At 38.1% G+C, this 17,052-nt stretch overlaps 1 protein-coding gene across 2 annotated transcripts in view; it reads right to left on the bottom strand.

The window, feature by feature from the left end:
• The window catches only part of MELTF (melanotransferrin), a 592,427-nt gene that overhangs the window by 62,239 nt on the left and 513,136 nt on the right, over positions 1–17,052 (bottom strand). For both annotated transcript variants that reach the window (XM_044070717.1, XM_044070716.1), the window contains exon 8: positions 8,407–8,596. In XM_044070717.1, coding sequence (XP_043926652.1) covers positions 8,407–8,596 — 190 coding nt within the window. The remainder of the gene's footprint in view (positions 1–8,406; positions 8,597–17,052) is intronic.

Below are 17,052 nucleotides of genomic sequence, written 5' to 3'. Positions count from 1 at the left end.
ATCCCCCACTCTGGAATCATAGCTACACTTACTAAGCTGGGCATTAATCCCTACATCACTCAATGGGTTGTCAACTGGCTTACTGACAGGACCCACACTATAAAAGTAGCCAACTCCAAATCCAGTTCCAGACAAGTGACAAGTGGAGTGCCTCAGGGTTCAGTCCTGGGACCGCTCTTGTTTGGCATCTACTTCTCTGAAGTGCAGGCCAACACTAAGGGACTCTCGCTAACAAAGTTCGCAGATGACTGCAAACTGGGAGCCATTATCAAATCCTCAGATGATGTGGATATTCTACAAAAGGGCCTTACAGAAACAGATGCTTGGTGTCAGAGCCATGGGCTCAAGCTCAATGCCAAGAAATGTATAGTTATCCCCCTTTGGGAAAAAAAAAACATGTACCCATCAATGACCACATAGGTGGCAGTATACTAAACACCAAAAGTGTGATAAGAGACTTAGGGACACAGGTGGGCAGTGGTCTCACCTTTGATAACCACATCGCCACAACAGTTAGGAAATCCTTCTATGTGGCACACCTCATCAGAAAAAAGGAGGTCATTGTCCCACTGTACTCATCCCTCATTAGACCCATTATAGAATACAATGTCCCATTTGGTATGTACCTCTCAAGACATCTGCAACAACTGGAAAGGCTGCAGAAATACCTCACTAAAAGAATCACAAGCTTAAAGCAGTGCCCTATGCTGACTGTCTAAAAAAAACTCCAGCTATACTCTGTCGCATATCGTCTACTCAGAGGCAATCTCTGCTTAACATACAAGGCCATGTCAAACCCAGAGCTGTTGGACATGCTATACTTATAGAAATCTCAATCCCTCAGAGCCACACGCTTCAGGGATCTAAGCCTTGTCATCACGATGAACAAAACATGTTGGAGGGATAGGTTCCTGACCCAGAGACTCCCCAGACTCTGGAATAGACTGCCCATACATATCAAGCAGAGTGTCTCTTTGGCCATCTTCAAAAGGAACCTTGAAGACTGGATGGGAGATAGGAAATTCACCCCAGGGATCATGTCAGTCACCCTGCTAGACAGGGGTCCAGGGAAGTAAATATTGTGGGAAGAAATATCCAGGGAATTGTTATGGCTAGGCTTGTATAGGCCATAGGGCTGATAGCCTAGTACCAACCTATGAACCTATGTATGGCTGGGTGGGACTGTAACCCACTGCCAGCCTTCACCATGTTCACTTATCCTGTTATACGTATGGCTAAGAGGGACTGTAATCCACTGCCAGACTTCAATATGTTCATCTATCCTGTGATATGTATGGCTGGGAGGGACTGTAATCCACTGCCAGACTTACATGCCAGGGTACAACTATCTGCTTCCCTTGTTTGTTTAGGCACTGCAATATGGGTTGATTGTTGGAGGAGATTAGGAGAGTCTCTGGTCTCAGCTCCCCCACTAGATCCTGCCCATAATTTTAGCTGACTTACTTGGAGCTCTCTCTACTGGGGTTCATTGCACTTGAACTGTGGAGTAGCTGAGATGTAAATATGTTGGCAGTTTGCAATCCATGATCAAGATTTGTGAAGTTCAAATGCAAGTACGGAAGGCCTATGCTGAGACTGTCAAGAATGGACCACCACTCCATGGCCTCGTGACAAGAGTCTTACATAAGGAGCTCTAGGAGTGTGTGGTGGCTCTGCAGTTAGGGCCACCTCACAGCCCATTGAAATATCCACATCATTCAGTATGAAAATGGCGTGATGAAGATTATGATTATCAGTAAACAGAAGATGCAGAAGGGTCTGAGCCTGGATCCACCTCTGCATTCTCACCCAGGCTACAAGTGGCATAATCTACTGGATTTCCTCTGTGGGCTGCAACGAATGACACTGAAGTGTATTAAACACTTCCCCAATGAAGGCAAGCCTTTAAGATACATCCATTTTAATAATGCTCTCCAGAACCACAGAAGAAGACAGTAATCCAGGAAAGAGAACAAATGGTGGGTTATCTTCTGTAAATCCTCTGTCACAATGACCAGCACCTTAGCAAGTAGCCTGAATGCATAGGATAGAACAAATAGCTATACTTTGTACTGAAATAGTGCCTTCTCAAAGATATGTGATGGAGTCTCCTATTCAAGCCTCAGACACTGAAGAGCAAGAATATGTCCATAATGTTGTCAGTATCCTGGTGCTCAGTTGTAGCAGGTGAAATGAATCCCCCGAGTCATCATTTGGAACTCAATGTACCTCACAAACTTGCTGAAGTCACTGAGATGCAAGATATTATGGATAATTCCAATACTCTTCCAAAGCAGAAAGAGGTTATAGAAGAACCTTTACCCTTGCCCTGAGGAATGTACAGACATGATCACTTCTTTAAAGACAAGTTTGGGCCTGTCCAAACAGTTCTGCTGAGAAGCTCTGGTCTCTGAGTGAGCTATTTCTTGTGAAAGACCAAAGAGCTTTAGGATGTGATCAGTCATGGTCATGCCAAAAACCTACTGCTCCATTGTGGTTGGTCTCCTAGCCAGGGCAAACTCAGAGAACCGCCCATGCATGGAAAGTGCTAGACTATAGTCAGGACTATGGCTGTTATACTTGTGGAATCACCTTCCAGGGAGACAAAAACAGCACAGTTAAAAAGGCAGCACTGTCTGACACTTAAGGACCCTGTTGAGTCCATAACAGACGTCTTCCTTGTAGACTGCCTGGTTTGTTAAAAAATGAAGGGGCTAGGTGGTAAGTCATAAATCTTAACCAGGTCCTCCTTGGCCTAAGAAGCAAGTTTATCCAGAAGCTTTCCCAGTGTCTGATCCACCAAGTAGGATAGGATTTGGAAAGAGAAAATAAACAGCTGAGGGATCTAAGTCACATTATAGAGGAGAACATTGTCCTGCTCACAATATCAAAGGCTCTAGACCATTTATAAGGCAGCAAGGTGACAACATGCTGTAGTCTCTGGGATCTAGGCTGGTCATAGACCACATGAACGTTGGTCCAAGGATGCCCAGAGCTGTCATTCCACTCGGATGGGGGCTTGTAGAGAGCATCAGCATTAACTCTGTTGAGATGTTGTTGATGTTTGTTTATTGTCAACTGTGTTCTGATTAATAAACATAACTTGTTTAAAAAGATTGTGAGCAGAGAAAAAAGTCACAAGCTGGCCACCATTAGTTCATGAGGAAAATAATTACGGCTACTTGGCATTTGTTTAGTACTGATTCTATTGAGCAGGTTGGCTCACTGGTAAGATCTTTGTCTCTTAGTTTCAGGCTTTTAGTTTTGACACCTAGTTGGTAAACAAAATATCATATATATTTTTGTGTACATATATACAGTGGATATAAAAAATGTACACACCCCTGTTAAAATGCCAGGTTTTTGAGATGTAAAAAAATGAGATCACAATAAATCATTTAAAAACTTTTCCCACCTTTAATGTGACCTATAACCTGTACAATTCAATTGAAAAACAAGCAAATCTGTTAGGGGAAACAACATAAAAAATAAAAAATGTACAATATGCTGGTTGCATAAGTGTGCACATCTTTAAGCTGCATAAGATCAACAATTCCTTGGGATGGGGAATATGTCTTTTCCCAGGGATTGTGGGATCTCAAAGTTAGACTATATAAGTAACAGATAATTACCAGGGGGGTTGGGGAGCACAGACCACCACATAGAGGATACAGGGGGCTTGCCTCCCATGCAAAAAAAAAAAAACTATGTTTTTTCTTTGCAAGGTCAAAGGTTAATCCTCAGAGCATGTGCAGAAGCATGTCGATGTTAAATCAACGTTAGTGTCACTGAGTTTAGTAGAAGTAATCTGGATCATTAGATTTATATATATATATATATATATATATATATATATATATATATATATATGTTTGTATGTGTGTATCTATAATGCTAAATCTTCTCTACCTTCTCTGCATCTGAGTCCTATTAACTTAGCAGACTGATGCTTTAGGTGGAGGACTAGTTGGCTAGGTTTGGAGTGTAAAGTCACAACAGGAGACATGGACATGAAGGGGGTTCACTGAGGAACAGCAGATGTTTCATTACCATAAACCCCTGATTAAGTGCGTGCGGGGGGGGGGGGTCATGTCAGATGCAAACAAATTTAAACCTATCAGCCTGAGAAGTATTCTGCAGAAAATCATGGAGGAAATCATGATGGGGCATATCCAGACAATCGAGGGGATCTGCTTCTGTTAGACAGAAAATATATTTTTTTAGAGGAAGTCTTTCCTTTTGAATTATGCGAAGATGTAAGAGCAGCATTCAATGAAGGACTTACAGTGCATGCTGTTTATCTGACCATACTAATGCATTTGACACTATTCCACATAGAGGAATAACTGGCAAATTAAAAACATTAGCTGTCAATCCATGCATAATTCAATGGATAAATAATGGTTAAGCAGCAGGATGCAATAATTCAGGGATGGGAAGGGAACCTGTTTTTCCTGATAGGGGTTATCCTTGATGTCCAACAAGGTTCTGTACTGGGGCCATATCTTTCAGACTGTTCTTCGCAGTCTATGAAAAGACCCAGCCAGTGCAGTAGCAAAGCCTTAACATTAATGTTAGCAAATGCAGCACTATGAGACTTTGCCAAAAGGATTTTATTTTATTTATTTATTTTATTTTACATTTGTTGACAAGGCTAGTCTAGCTGGATATATGTCCATTTTCAGTAGAGGCCCGGGGAGATAAGCTCCACTTATAAAACTTTACTGATGCTAAGTATAAAAACTATTAAGAACTACATTCAAATATAATAATATAATAATAATCAAGTGGTGTAAAAAGTAATGGAGTGAAGAAAGTATTGTAGAACATGACAACAAGAAGTATGTAGTAACATTTACATAGAGAGGGAAATGGAAAATAGATGAAAAGAAAGTGAACTTAGTTGGGGGTGAAGTAAGTCAGATGAACATGAAATTAATGTTAGTCAGGATTGGTACAGGGGCACAGCCATTGTGTTTTGAGGTAAAGCTTGAGTTTCTTTTTAAAGAGAGATTTTGAGGGAATAGATGAGAGTTCAGAGGGAAGCAGGTTCCAATATTTTCCAACAGTGTTTGAGAAAAGAGAGTCTCCGGCCTTGTTGTTTGATTTGACAGTGTCTATAAGAAGTTTGTGTGCAGATCTAAGGGACTTTAGGTTGTGGTATGGGTGAATCAGGCTTGATAGTATAGGGGTTTTGTCAGGTTGATAAAGAATTTGATGGGCTATGCTAAGCTGGTTAGTTTTTAGTTGCTGTTGATATTCCAGCCAGCCTAGTTGTTTTAGATTAATACAGTGGTGGGTTCTGTAAGGGTTTCCTGTGGCAAATCTGGCTATGTTGTGGTAGGAGTTTTCTAGTTTTGACAGATTTCTTTTTGATAATTTGGTAAAAATGGGGGAGGCATAGAGAAGGGGTGAGATAAGGTGGGAGTGGGCTATAGTTGTTCTGGATTCTGGAGTGAGGAAAGGTTTGATTCTGTAAAGAGAGCCTATTTTTTTGTTAATGCTTTTTAGTGTGTTGTTAATATGGGCATTGAAGTTAAGGTTGTTGTCTATGGTAATACCTAGTAGTTTGGTAGTTGACTCTTGTGATATAGGTGTGCCATTTGTTGATGTTATAGTAAAATCAATGAGGGGAGATTTGCTTGAAGGTGTAAAGAGGAGCAGCTTAGTTTTTTTAGGGTTGAGTAGTAGACAGTGTTGGGAAAACCAGTCTTCTACAGAGTTAAATATGTGTTGTGTGAGGGAGTGAAGGTGTGATACAGATGTGGCGGAACAGATAAGCGTTGAATCGTCTGCGTACTGTATGCATGTGGCTTGGGGAGCCACATGGTGTAGGTCATTGATAAATAAAGAAAATAGGAGGGGACCTAGTATAGACCCTTGTGGGACTCCAATGTTGACAGGTAGCTGGGAGGATAGAGTGGAGTTCCAGAGTACTGCTTGATGTCTGTTTTGTAAGTAGGACTTAAACCAGTTAAGAGATTGGGTATCAATTGAAGTGGATTGGAGAATGTGAATGAGTATTTGGTGGTTAACCATGTCAAAGGCTTTGGATAGATCTCAGAAAAGTGCTGAGGAGAGGGTGTTATTGTTGCGATTTTTGTTGATTGTGTCTGTAAATGAGAGGAGGGCAGTGGTGGTACTGTGGGATGGTCTGAAACCGTGCTGGGTGTTAGAGAGTAGGTTATTATGGAGAAGGTGTTGAAGCAATTGTTTGTGTATACACCTTTCCATGATCTTAGATAAGGGTGAAAGAAGGGCTATGGGGCGGTAATTAGATATTTCAGTAGAATTTCCACCCTTATGGAGTGGGATAATGTTTGAGATTTTCCAGAGGATAATATTGACTACAAAATAAATATGCGAATAATGAAAATAGCAGCATCATTAGAGATTCTGGAATAGTGACAGAAGGAAATCAAACTCTGATCAGTCTGAAGTAGTCACTGCAGGAACATTGTACCACTTTATACCGACTGTCATGAAACATTTTTAAAATTATGCTTAAAACCCAAGGCTTAATATCAGCAAAAAATCTTGTGTAATTAAAAAAAAACAGTATTTTGTACTAAAAAGTTTGATCTTCATTTGATCTACATTTTCAGCTTAAATGTACATTTTATAACTTTAACAGTTTTAGAAGCATAGTTTAGCCTTGTCACGTAAAAAACCTCTTGCACTGAAGGTATGGAATCGAAAACAAGCAAGGTAAATCCTTGAGAAAATGGGGATTTGGGCTTACTTACACACTTTCAAGTTGGTCATCTCATAAATGTCAATATATATGTTTTAAAAAACTTTCCTTCAACCCTTCCTTTTATTCTTACAGTTTTATATACATTTATACCTATCTCCCAGCATGCTGTAGGCACATACGTTTTCTCTACTTTTACAGCTGTGTCTTAACATGCTATGGGCTCGTGTATTTTTATTTGTTTGTTTTACTAGTACATCTATGTCCCAAGAAGCTCTGAGTCCTTGACCTTCAGCACTGCCTTTTATTTCCTTTCTTGTAAAACAGTAGGGGTCTTTAATTCTGAAAACAATTACAGCTATTGTTTTAACATGGCTGTTGGTGAAGAAAGTAATAACAAGGAAGTCAGAATCTACACTAATCCCATTAATAGATGATGAGCAGACTTTATTAAAGAAGCATTATATGACAGTACTATATTTCAGCTGCTCTCCCCCCCTTCTCCCCCCCCCCTCTCTCTGTCTTTCTCTGTCCACTTTACCCACCAATAAATTGTTTACTTGGACAGAACAGTGGAATATAAAGAATTCTAAGGACCACAAATGATTTTTAACATGGCCTCCTCATTAATTTGTCTGGGCCTTCTTTGCAACTCTCAAGAGCGATTGTTACAAACAACTTACCAGGCTATACATACTAACTGACTGCAACTTTATTGAATGATGGGGTTTCTGTCATCTTTCTGACATCACAGAATAGTCTTAGGTGTCTTAAGTAATAATACACAATCAATAATCTTTCATTCATTTTTATCTAGGAAGTTGTTTTGTAATCATGATGAATTTTAAAGTTGTTTTAGCCTTCAACCATTTGCTTGCATGATGCTATGCTATTTGTGAGAGACATTGTGAGTTTCACCAGTGCAAATGGGGTACAAGGAACTGGGCATGCACCTGGTCTTCACCTTTTGCATACCTCAGTAAAGTGCCCATGTGGTGTATATACAAAATAAATGCCCTCAGATTGTTTATACAATGGGTGTAGCATGAGGATGTCACTCACACATGCAAATAAAGTAGCCCCTTAGGCAACCCCGCCTCTCTTGAAAGTGCATTCCTGTCAGGCCCTTACTGTCCACTGGATATTCACTAATGAAATGTCCACCTCTAATATATACCCTAGCTCTTCCCTACTCAGAAGGGACAACGAGCAGGCTAAGCCTTATCAGTCTGCTCGATTCACTAATGAGATGTCCACCTTTAATGTATACCCTACCTCTTCCCTACTCAGAACGGACAATGAGCAGGATAAGCCTTATCACTCTACTCCATCTTTGGCCCTGTGATAATCTGGACACTATTTGAACCTGGATCCCTGCCAGCATAAATAGGTATCATGTACTAGACAGCCAGCTTTACACAGACATACTGCTAGCCTGTAAGTTTTTTAACTCTTCTTTTATGTTTGTATTGGTATGGAAATGTTGATATTTTACTTAACAATAGAAATATATGTTTTAAACAATAAACCCACATGTTTCTATAATGCCATTTAAACTGTAATTTTCATCTAGTCTGAGTTTGCTGATAAAAGATTTTTGCAGTTTTCGTGGAACATGTTGAATGATGCAACTATGTGCTGAATCTAGGAGTAAAAACGGTTAGTTCAGCAAACAAAAACACGCAGCTAAAGCTCTAAGCAAAGCTACTTACTGGCACCAGAGCAATCCAGTTGTTGAAGAATCTTAGTGTATTGTTCTCCAAGCCATTTCTCATAAGTGGTCTTTCCTCCTACTGAAACAATCTTAATTGTAGAATCCTTGAAGATTAGATCACTTCCATTATATTTAGAAGAATCAAACATGGAAAAGTTGTAAATGTTGCTGTCATTTCCAAAGAAGGCCTGCAAATGAATACAGAGTTGATGAGGTATTCTTATAATGGAATCAGTGGCTATGAGTGAAATTTACAGACCTGGATATACATCATACTGGATCTCCTTCATATTACCAAAACACCACTTCAACTTTCACATGATTGAGCTGACAATACTGACAGGACATAACACTGACCACTCGGAACACCAACGGGAAACTGATGGTAAGGAAGTGTTTGGCCAGCATGTTGACCTTTGCCCCTTACCTCCATGGTAGTGCAATCTAGGAGTTGGTATATTTAGTTTGGGGGTGGGGGGTGTGGGGGGGGTGAAACCCCCCACATGGGTTTCTTTTGTTTGCTATCGTTGGTGTGCGCTTGTTGGGTTGGTCAACAGGTTACTCACTGTCAGTTTCCCGTGGATGTTCTGAGCAGTCGGCTCGGTCATGTGAAAGTCGGTGAAGTGGCGTTCTTGTATTGTGTAGGGGACCCATCATATTATATCATATCAACATCATTCACCCCCTTTTTCCCATTTTTACCTTGGGTCAGGGTCTCACATCAATATCAGTCAATGTGACCAAATCACCTAGAGCTAATATTTACATTATATATATTAGATAGAAGCTAACTGCACACCCCTGCAACCTTTCAATCCAAACTGTAATACTTTAACACAAAGGCCACCCCACAAAAATGTGGACAGCTATTATGGAAGTCAGGTACTTCAGTGTTTGTCTTGTTGTTTGTTCTTCTTTTGGCTTTTCATGGTTAGGGGTCGCTACAGTGGAACTCCGGTCCGCTAATGATTGGCAGTAGATTTTTACGGTGCCGAGGTGCCAGCCCGATGCCCAACCTTCAACGAAGGCATGCCCATTCATGCATGTCTTTTGAATGCCACTCAACCATGGGGAGGACATGCAGACTCCACACAGAAGGCGCTCCAGCCGAGAATCAAACGGGAGAACCTCTTGCTGTGAGGCAACAACGCAACCACTGCACCACCACGGCTTCCTAACTGTTCAAAATATACTCTGATATACATATACATACACACACACATGCACACACACACACACACACACACACACATATATATATATATATGTATATATATATATATATATATATATATATATATATATATATATATATATATATATATATATATGGATTCATTTTAGAAGCATGAAATACTTAAATATCGAATTTCAGTATTTCGCTCCCATAAAGTTGAACCCTGGAAAGAACGAAAACTCAGAAGTGTGAAATTCAAAATTATGCATACCTGCACCCCTCCCATGTGGGGGGCTGTGCCCCTCCACACCCCTACTTATATATTCTAATTCCGAGGTCGCGCTACATACAAAAACACACAAAACACCACCACACAAACTACATTCTCCTCGCACACACACATCACAGTAACAAAACACACTAACACACACCACAGCCCCTACCCAAAAACCCTTAACACATAAGCACTTACCTGAATCCATAACCTTAGAGAAACACCAGAAGCGCTAATTCAAAATCTCCGGTATGCGAGATTTGGAATTTCGTGCTTCTGTTTTCGTTCTTTCCTGGATTCGACTTTATGGGTGCGAAATACTGAAATTGGATATTTCAGTATTTCGAGCTTCTAAAGTGGAGATATATATATATATATATATATATATATATATATATATATATATATATATATATGCACACACGCATATACATTCATATTCATAACAACAAAACAACAAAGCAGTCACTGAGTAGTCAGAATTTGGTAACAAATGTAATTCACTCATAAAAAGCAGCTTTCAGTTTTCTAGGTGTTAACTTACCCATAGTTTTTCTTTTTTTCTTACCTTTATATGGAGTTAAACTCCATCATTCAAAGTTTTAACATGCCCGCTGAACTACATTTCATTCCAGTGTCTATTAGAAGTAGAGGAAAAGTGAGAAATTCAAGTTCAGATCTCACTGCTACCAATTCCCCCATCAGAAAATGATGTTATATTAGTAAGACATGTTATGTCATAAAGAGAAATCAGACTTATAATGTATTTAAGTAGTAAGAACTGCATATTATTTCAATAATGTCTGAAAAAGACAGCCATGGATGACTATTATATTGCATATTATGAAATTTAAAAGTCAATATAGTTAGAACTAGATTTTTAGAATGCTTTTGTATTTGTATCACTGGTATGATTAGATGCATTTTGTCAGGCAGAGGGTGGTATAATGGTTAAGGTGTTTACCTTATAGACACAAGGTGTGGGGTTTGATTCTCATATGGGGTAATTGACTAGGCTTAAAATGGCCCACCAAGACAGTTAGCCTAGTACTAATCTATGAAATAATGAACCTATAATAATACAAATATTTGACAAAGGCCTCTTGGCTGCATGTTTGGTATACAAGACCTCAGTGTCACACTAACAAGCAAACAAAATACACAGACACTACAGAAAATACAAATGCAAAAAGGGGCAACTGGCAGTCTTTACCCCTTAAGGCAGCAAGGCCAAGACTGTGTGTCTAGTAAAGTCTTAGTCATAAGTGACTCCATAGTCAGACACAAACAATACACCATTTATCGGGCTGAGACAGAGTGAAGGCTAACTGCCATTCAGGTGCTAGGATCAGCAGTGAAACTGAGGCTGTCAAGCCCTTCCCCTATACTTATGACAAGGTCATTGCACATGTGCGCCTGAATGACGTGAGACATAACTCCTTTGATCATATGAAGAGCGACAAGATAGAGCTCTCAAAATCTGCATCTGAAATTTATGAGAAACTAGTACTGAGCTGTATCCTAACCTTGCCAAGAATGATGCCACAGTACAAACAAATATAACAGACATCAATTACTGGCTTAACAAAACATGTCATTCTAAGCGGATCCAGTATATATCAGAGTGGGAGGAGATGTTCAACAACTCTGGCTGTTTTACTAGGGATGGTCTGCATCCCTGTTCTCCTAGCATTGAACAAGGGCCTTTTTCTTCCCATACAGTGCCTTTTTTAGATAAGACCAGTCTCCACAAATTACCTACATAGTTAATAAAAATCAAAACTATATAAAGCTAGCACTGCCTGATTCTGTAGGCCTAAATAAGAAGATGCATTTCTTACAGGCATTACTAACTCTTAAAAATGTAGATATGCATAGCTACTGAAACATGGTTTCAGAACAGCATTAGCTCTCCCACAATACAAGGTGTCACTGCTTACCACTATTGCAGACCCATTGTGGAAAATAAAGATACTACTGGAGTGGGCATGTCTGTAATCCTGAGAAGCCGGCTTACCCCCAGACTTTTAAACCAAGACAACAACCTTGAGCTTCATATTAATTCATGGTGAGTAGAATTCTGTACTATATCATCAGCAAATACTGTACCCTCTCCATGTGTTCTGTAGCCCATAGCTAAACAAATTGACCCCCCCCACTAAGCCTAACACTATCCTCTTGGGAGACTCCATTAACTAAGAAACCTACACCACCTCAAAAAATGCACACACAGATTCCTGTACTTCATTAACGCTAACTCCATAGACCAAACAGTTCAAGTCCCAACAAGGGGTTCAAAAATATTGGACTTGGTTCTCTCCAGTTTTGCCACCCTAAGCTCAACACCTACAGCTACCATGTCACTAGTTAAATCTGACCTTTGTTTGGTCACACTCACTATAAGGGTAAAACATGACTTCCACAAAACCCTTTTACCTTTAGACATTAGTCTAAGGCAAACTCAGTCTGACTAACTGATGACCTAATAACATCTAAATGTCATCCTCATCTCAATGACCTCATCTTACATGCTTGCGCATTTGCAGATAATAAACTTTCAGATCTAAGAAAGTTACCATCCCTCTCTACTCCTCCCTGTAAGATTAGGTTTCATGTAGAGTATTTTCTTTGAATAAGCCCAGAAATGCAGCTACATTAAAGCAGACGTATATCTTTATTTTACATTTTACCTGCAGATTCAATAGAAAGGAATGTTTCAGTAACCCTCAGTCAAGGATACTGATAAGAATGTGCAGTACATTAAGTACAAATAAGCTAGGAACCAAGGTTAAATATGCATTTAGACATTTACAGGGTTTTGGTATTAGTAGGAGAGAGACTTCAGAAACAGGAGTGAGTTAGTTCACAACAACATGCAGAAAGTCATTGCAGTGCGGTCCACATAAGTCAGGTACATACACTTGAAAGTAAGTGCAGAAATCAGGTGAAATATCCATCATTTTAGAATATCAATTATACCATTTAGAGAGAAAAGGGATAATTCTGAGTATAATGAGTGCAGAAGCTATGGACATTATAATTCAGTCTATTTCAGTTTATCAGCACTGTTATTAGAGACAGTAAGATTTGACATTCTGAGTACAGAATTTATGGACTGTGTAATAAGTGCAGAAGCTATGGACATTATAATTCAGTCTATTTCAGTTTATCAGCACTGTTGTTTGAGACAGTAAGATTTGACATTCTGAGTACAGAATTTATGGACTGTGTAATAAGTGCAGAAGCTATGGACATTATAATTCAGTCTATTTCAGTTTATCAGCACTGTTGTTTGAGACAGTAAGATTTGACATTCTGAGTACAGAATTTATGGACTGTGTAATAAGTGCAGAAGCTATGGACATTATAATTCAGTCTATTTCAGTTTATCAGCACTGTTGTTTGAGACAGTAAGATTTGACATTCTGAGTACAGAATTTATGGACTGTGTAATAAGTGCAGAAGCTATGGACATTATAATTCAGTCTATTTCAGTTTATCAGCACTGTTGTTTGAGACAGTAAGATTTGACATTCTGAGTACAGAATTTATGGACTGTGTAATAAGTGCAGAAGCTATGGACATTATAATTCAGTCTATTTCAGTTTATCAGCACTGTTGTTTGAGACAGTAAGATTTGACATTCTGAGTACAGAATTTATGGACTGTGTAATAAGTGCAGAAGCTATGGACATTATAATTCAGTCTATTTCAGTTTATCAGCACTGTTGTTTGAGACAGTAAGATTTGACATTCTGAGTACAGAATTTATGGACTGTGTAATAAGTGCAGAAGCTATGGACATTATAATTCAGTCTATTTCAGTTTATCAGCACTGTTGTTTGAGACAGTAAGATTTGACATTCTGAGTACAGAATTTATGGACTGTGTAATAAGTGCAGAAGCTATGGACATTATAATTCAGTCTATTTCAGTTTATCAGCACTGTTGTTTGAGACAGTAAGATTTGACATTCTGAGTACAGAATTTATGGACTGTGTAATAAGTGCAGAAGCTATGGACATTATAATTCAGTCTATTTCAGTTTATCAGCACTGTTGTTTGAGACAGTAAGATTTGACATTCTGAGTACAGAATTTATGGACTGTGTAATAAGTGCAGAAGCTATGGACATTATAATTCAGTCTATTTCAGTTTATCAGCACTGTTGTTTGAGACAGTAAGATTTGACATTCTGAGTACAGAATTTATGGACTGTGTAATAAGTGCAGAAGCTATGGACATTATAATTCAGTCTATTTCAGTTTATCAGCACTGTTGTTTGAGACAGTAAGATTTGACATTCTGAGTACAGAATTTATGGACTGTGTAATAAGTGCAGAAGCTATGGACATTATAATTCAGTCTATTTCAGTTTATCAGCACTGTTGTTTGAGACAGTAAGATTTGACATTCTGAGTACAGAATTTATGGACTGTGTAATAAGTGCAGAAGCTATGGACATTATAATTCAGTCTATTTCAGTTTATCAGCACTGTTATTGCAGATAGTAAGAATTGACATTCTGAGTACAGAATTTATGGACTGTGTAATAAGTGCAGAAGCTATAAACATTATAATTCAGTCTATTTCAGTTTATCAGCACTGTTGTTTGAGACAGTAAGATTTGACATTCTGAGTACAGAATTTATGGACTGTGTAATAAGTGCAGAAGCTATGGACATTATAATTCAGTCTATTTCAGTTTATCAGCACTGTTGTTTGAGACAGTAAGATTTGACATTCTGAGTACAGAATTTATGGACTGTGTAATAAGTGCAGAAGCTATGGACATTATAATTCAGTCTATTTCAGTTTATCAGCACTGTTGTTTGAGACAGTAAGATTTGACATTCTGAGTACAGAATTTATGGACTGTGTAATAAGTGCAGAAGCTATGGACATTATAATTCAGTCTATTTCAGTTTATCAGCACTGTTGTTTGAGACAGTAAGATTTGACATTCTGAGTACAGAATTTATGGACTGTGTAATAAGTGCAGAAGCTATGGACATTATAATTCAGTCTATTTCAGTTTATCAGCACTGTTGTTTGAGACAGTAAGATTTGACATTCTGAGTACAGAATTTATGGACTGTGTAATAAGTGCAGAAGCTATGGACATTATAATTCAGTCTATTTCAGTTTATCAGCACTGTTGTTTGAGACAGTAAGATTTGACATTCTGAGTACAGAATTTATGGACTGTGTAATAAGTGCAGAAGCTATGGACATTATAATTCAGTCTATTTCAGTTTATCAGCACTGTTATTGCAGATAGTAAGAATTGACATTCTGAGTACAGAATTTATGGACTGTGTAATAAGTGCAGAAGCTATGGACATTATAATTCAGTCTATTTCAGTTTATCAGCACTGTTGTTTGAGACAGTAAGATTTGGCATTCTGAGTACAGAATTTATGGACTGTGTAATAAGTGCAGAAGCTATGGACATTATAATTCAGTCTATTTCAGTTTATCAGCACTGTTGTTTGAGACAGTAAGATTTGACATTCTGAGTACAGAATTTATGGACTGTGTAATAAGTGCAGAAGCTATGGACATTATAATTCAGTCTATTTCAGTTTATCAGCACTGTTGTTTGAGACAGTAAGATTTGACATTCTGAGTACAGAATTTATGGACTGTGTAATAAGTGCAGAAGCTATGGACATTATAATTCAGTCTATTTCAGTTTATCAGCACTGTTGTTTGAGACAGTAAGATTTGACATTCTGAGTACAGAATTTATGGACTGTGTAATAAGTGCAGAAGCTATGGACATTATAATTCAGTCTATTTCAGTTTATCAGCACTGTTGTTTGAGACAGTAAGATTTGACATTCTGAGTACAGAATTTATGGACTGTGTAATAAGTGCAGAAGCTATGGACATTATAATTCAGTCTATTTCAGTTTATCAGCACTGTTGTTTGAGACAGTAAGATTTGACATTCTGAGTACAGAATTTATGGACTGTGTAATAAGTGCAGAAGCTATGGACATTATAATTCAGTCTATTTCAGTTTATCAGCACTGTTGTTTGAGACAGTAAGATTTGACATTCTGAGTACAGAATTTATGGACTGTGTAATAAGTGCAGAAGCTATGGACATTATAATTCAGTCTATTTCAGTTTATCAGCACTGTTGTTTGAGACAGTAAGATTTGACATTCTGAGTACAGAATTTATGGACTGTGTAATAAGTGCAGAAGCTATGGACATTATAATTCAGTCTATTTCAGTTTATCAGCACTGTTGTTTGAGACAGTAAGATTTGACATTCTGAGTACAGAATTTATGGACTGTGTAATAAGTGCAGAAGCTATGGACATTATAATTCAGTCTATTTCAGTTTATCAGCACTGTTGTTTGAGACAGTAAGATTTGACATTCTGAGTACAGAATTTATGGACTGTGTAATAAGTGCAGAAGCTATGGACATTATAATTCAGTCTATTTCAGTTTATCAGCACTGTTGTTTGAGACAGTAAGATTTGACATTCTGAGTACAGAATTTATGGACTGTGTAATAAGTGCAGAAGCTATGGACATTATAATTCAGTCTATTTCAGTTTATCAGCACTGTTGTTTGAGACAGTAAGATTTGACATTCTGAGTACAGAATTTATGGACTGTGTAATAAGTGCAGAAGCTATGGACATTATAATTCAGTCTATTTCAGTTTATCAGCACTGTTGTTTGAGACAGTAAGATTTGACATTCTGAGTACAGAATTTATGGACTGTGTAATAAGTGCAGAAGCTATGGACATTATAATTCAGTCTATTTCAGTTTATCAGCACTGTTGTTTGAGACAGTAAGATTTGACATTCTGAGTACAGAATTTATGGACTGTGTAATAAGTGCAGAAGCTATGGACATTATAATTCAGTCTATTTCAGTTTATCAGCACTGTTGTTTGAGACAGTAAGATTTGACATTCTGAGTACAGAATTTATGGACTGTGTAATAAGTGCAGAAGCTATGGACATTATAATTCAGTCTATTTCAGTTTATCAGCACTGTTGTTTGAGACAGTAAGATTTGACATTCTGAGTACAGAATTTATGGACTGTGTAATAAGTGCAGAAGCTATGGACATTATAATTCAGTCTATTTCAGTTTATCAGCACTGTTGTTTGAGACAGTAAGATTTGACATTCTGAGTACAGAATTTATGGACTGTGTAA

The sequence above is a fragment of the Protopterus annectens genome, chromosome 4.part1 (assembly GCF_019279795.1).
Source record: "Protopterus annectens isolate FY-2018-M chromosome 4.part1, PAN1.0, whole genome shotgun sequence".
Classification (NCBI taxonomy): Eukaryota; Metazoa; Chordata; order Ceratodontiformes; family Protopteridae; genus Protopterus; species Protopterus annectens.
This window is presented reverse-complemented; position numbering and strand designations above follow the sequence as displayed.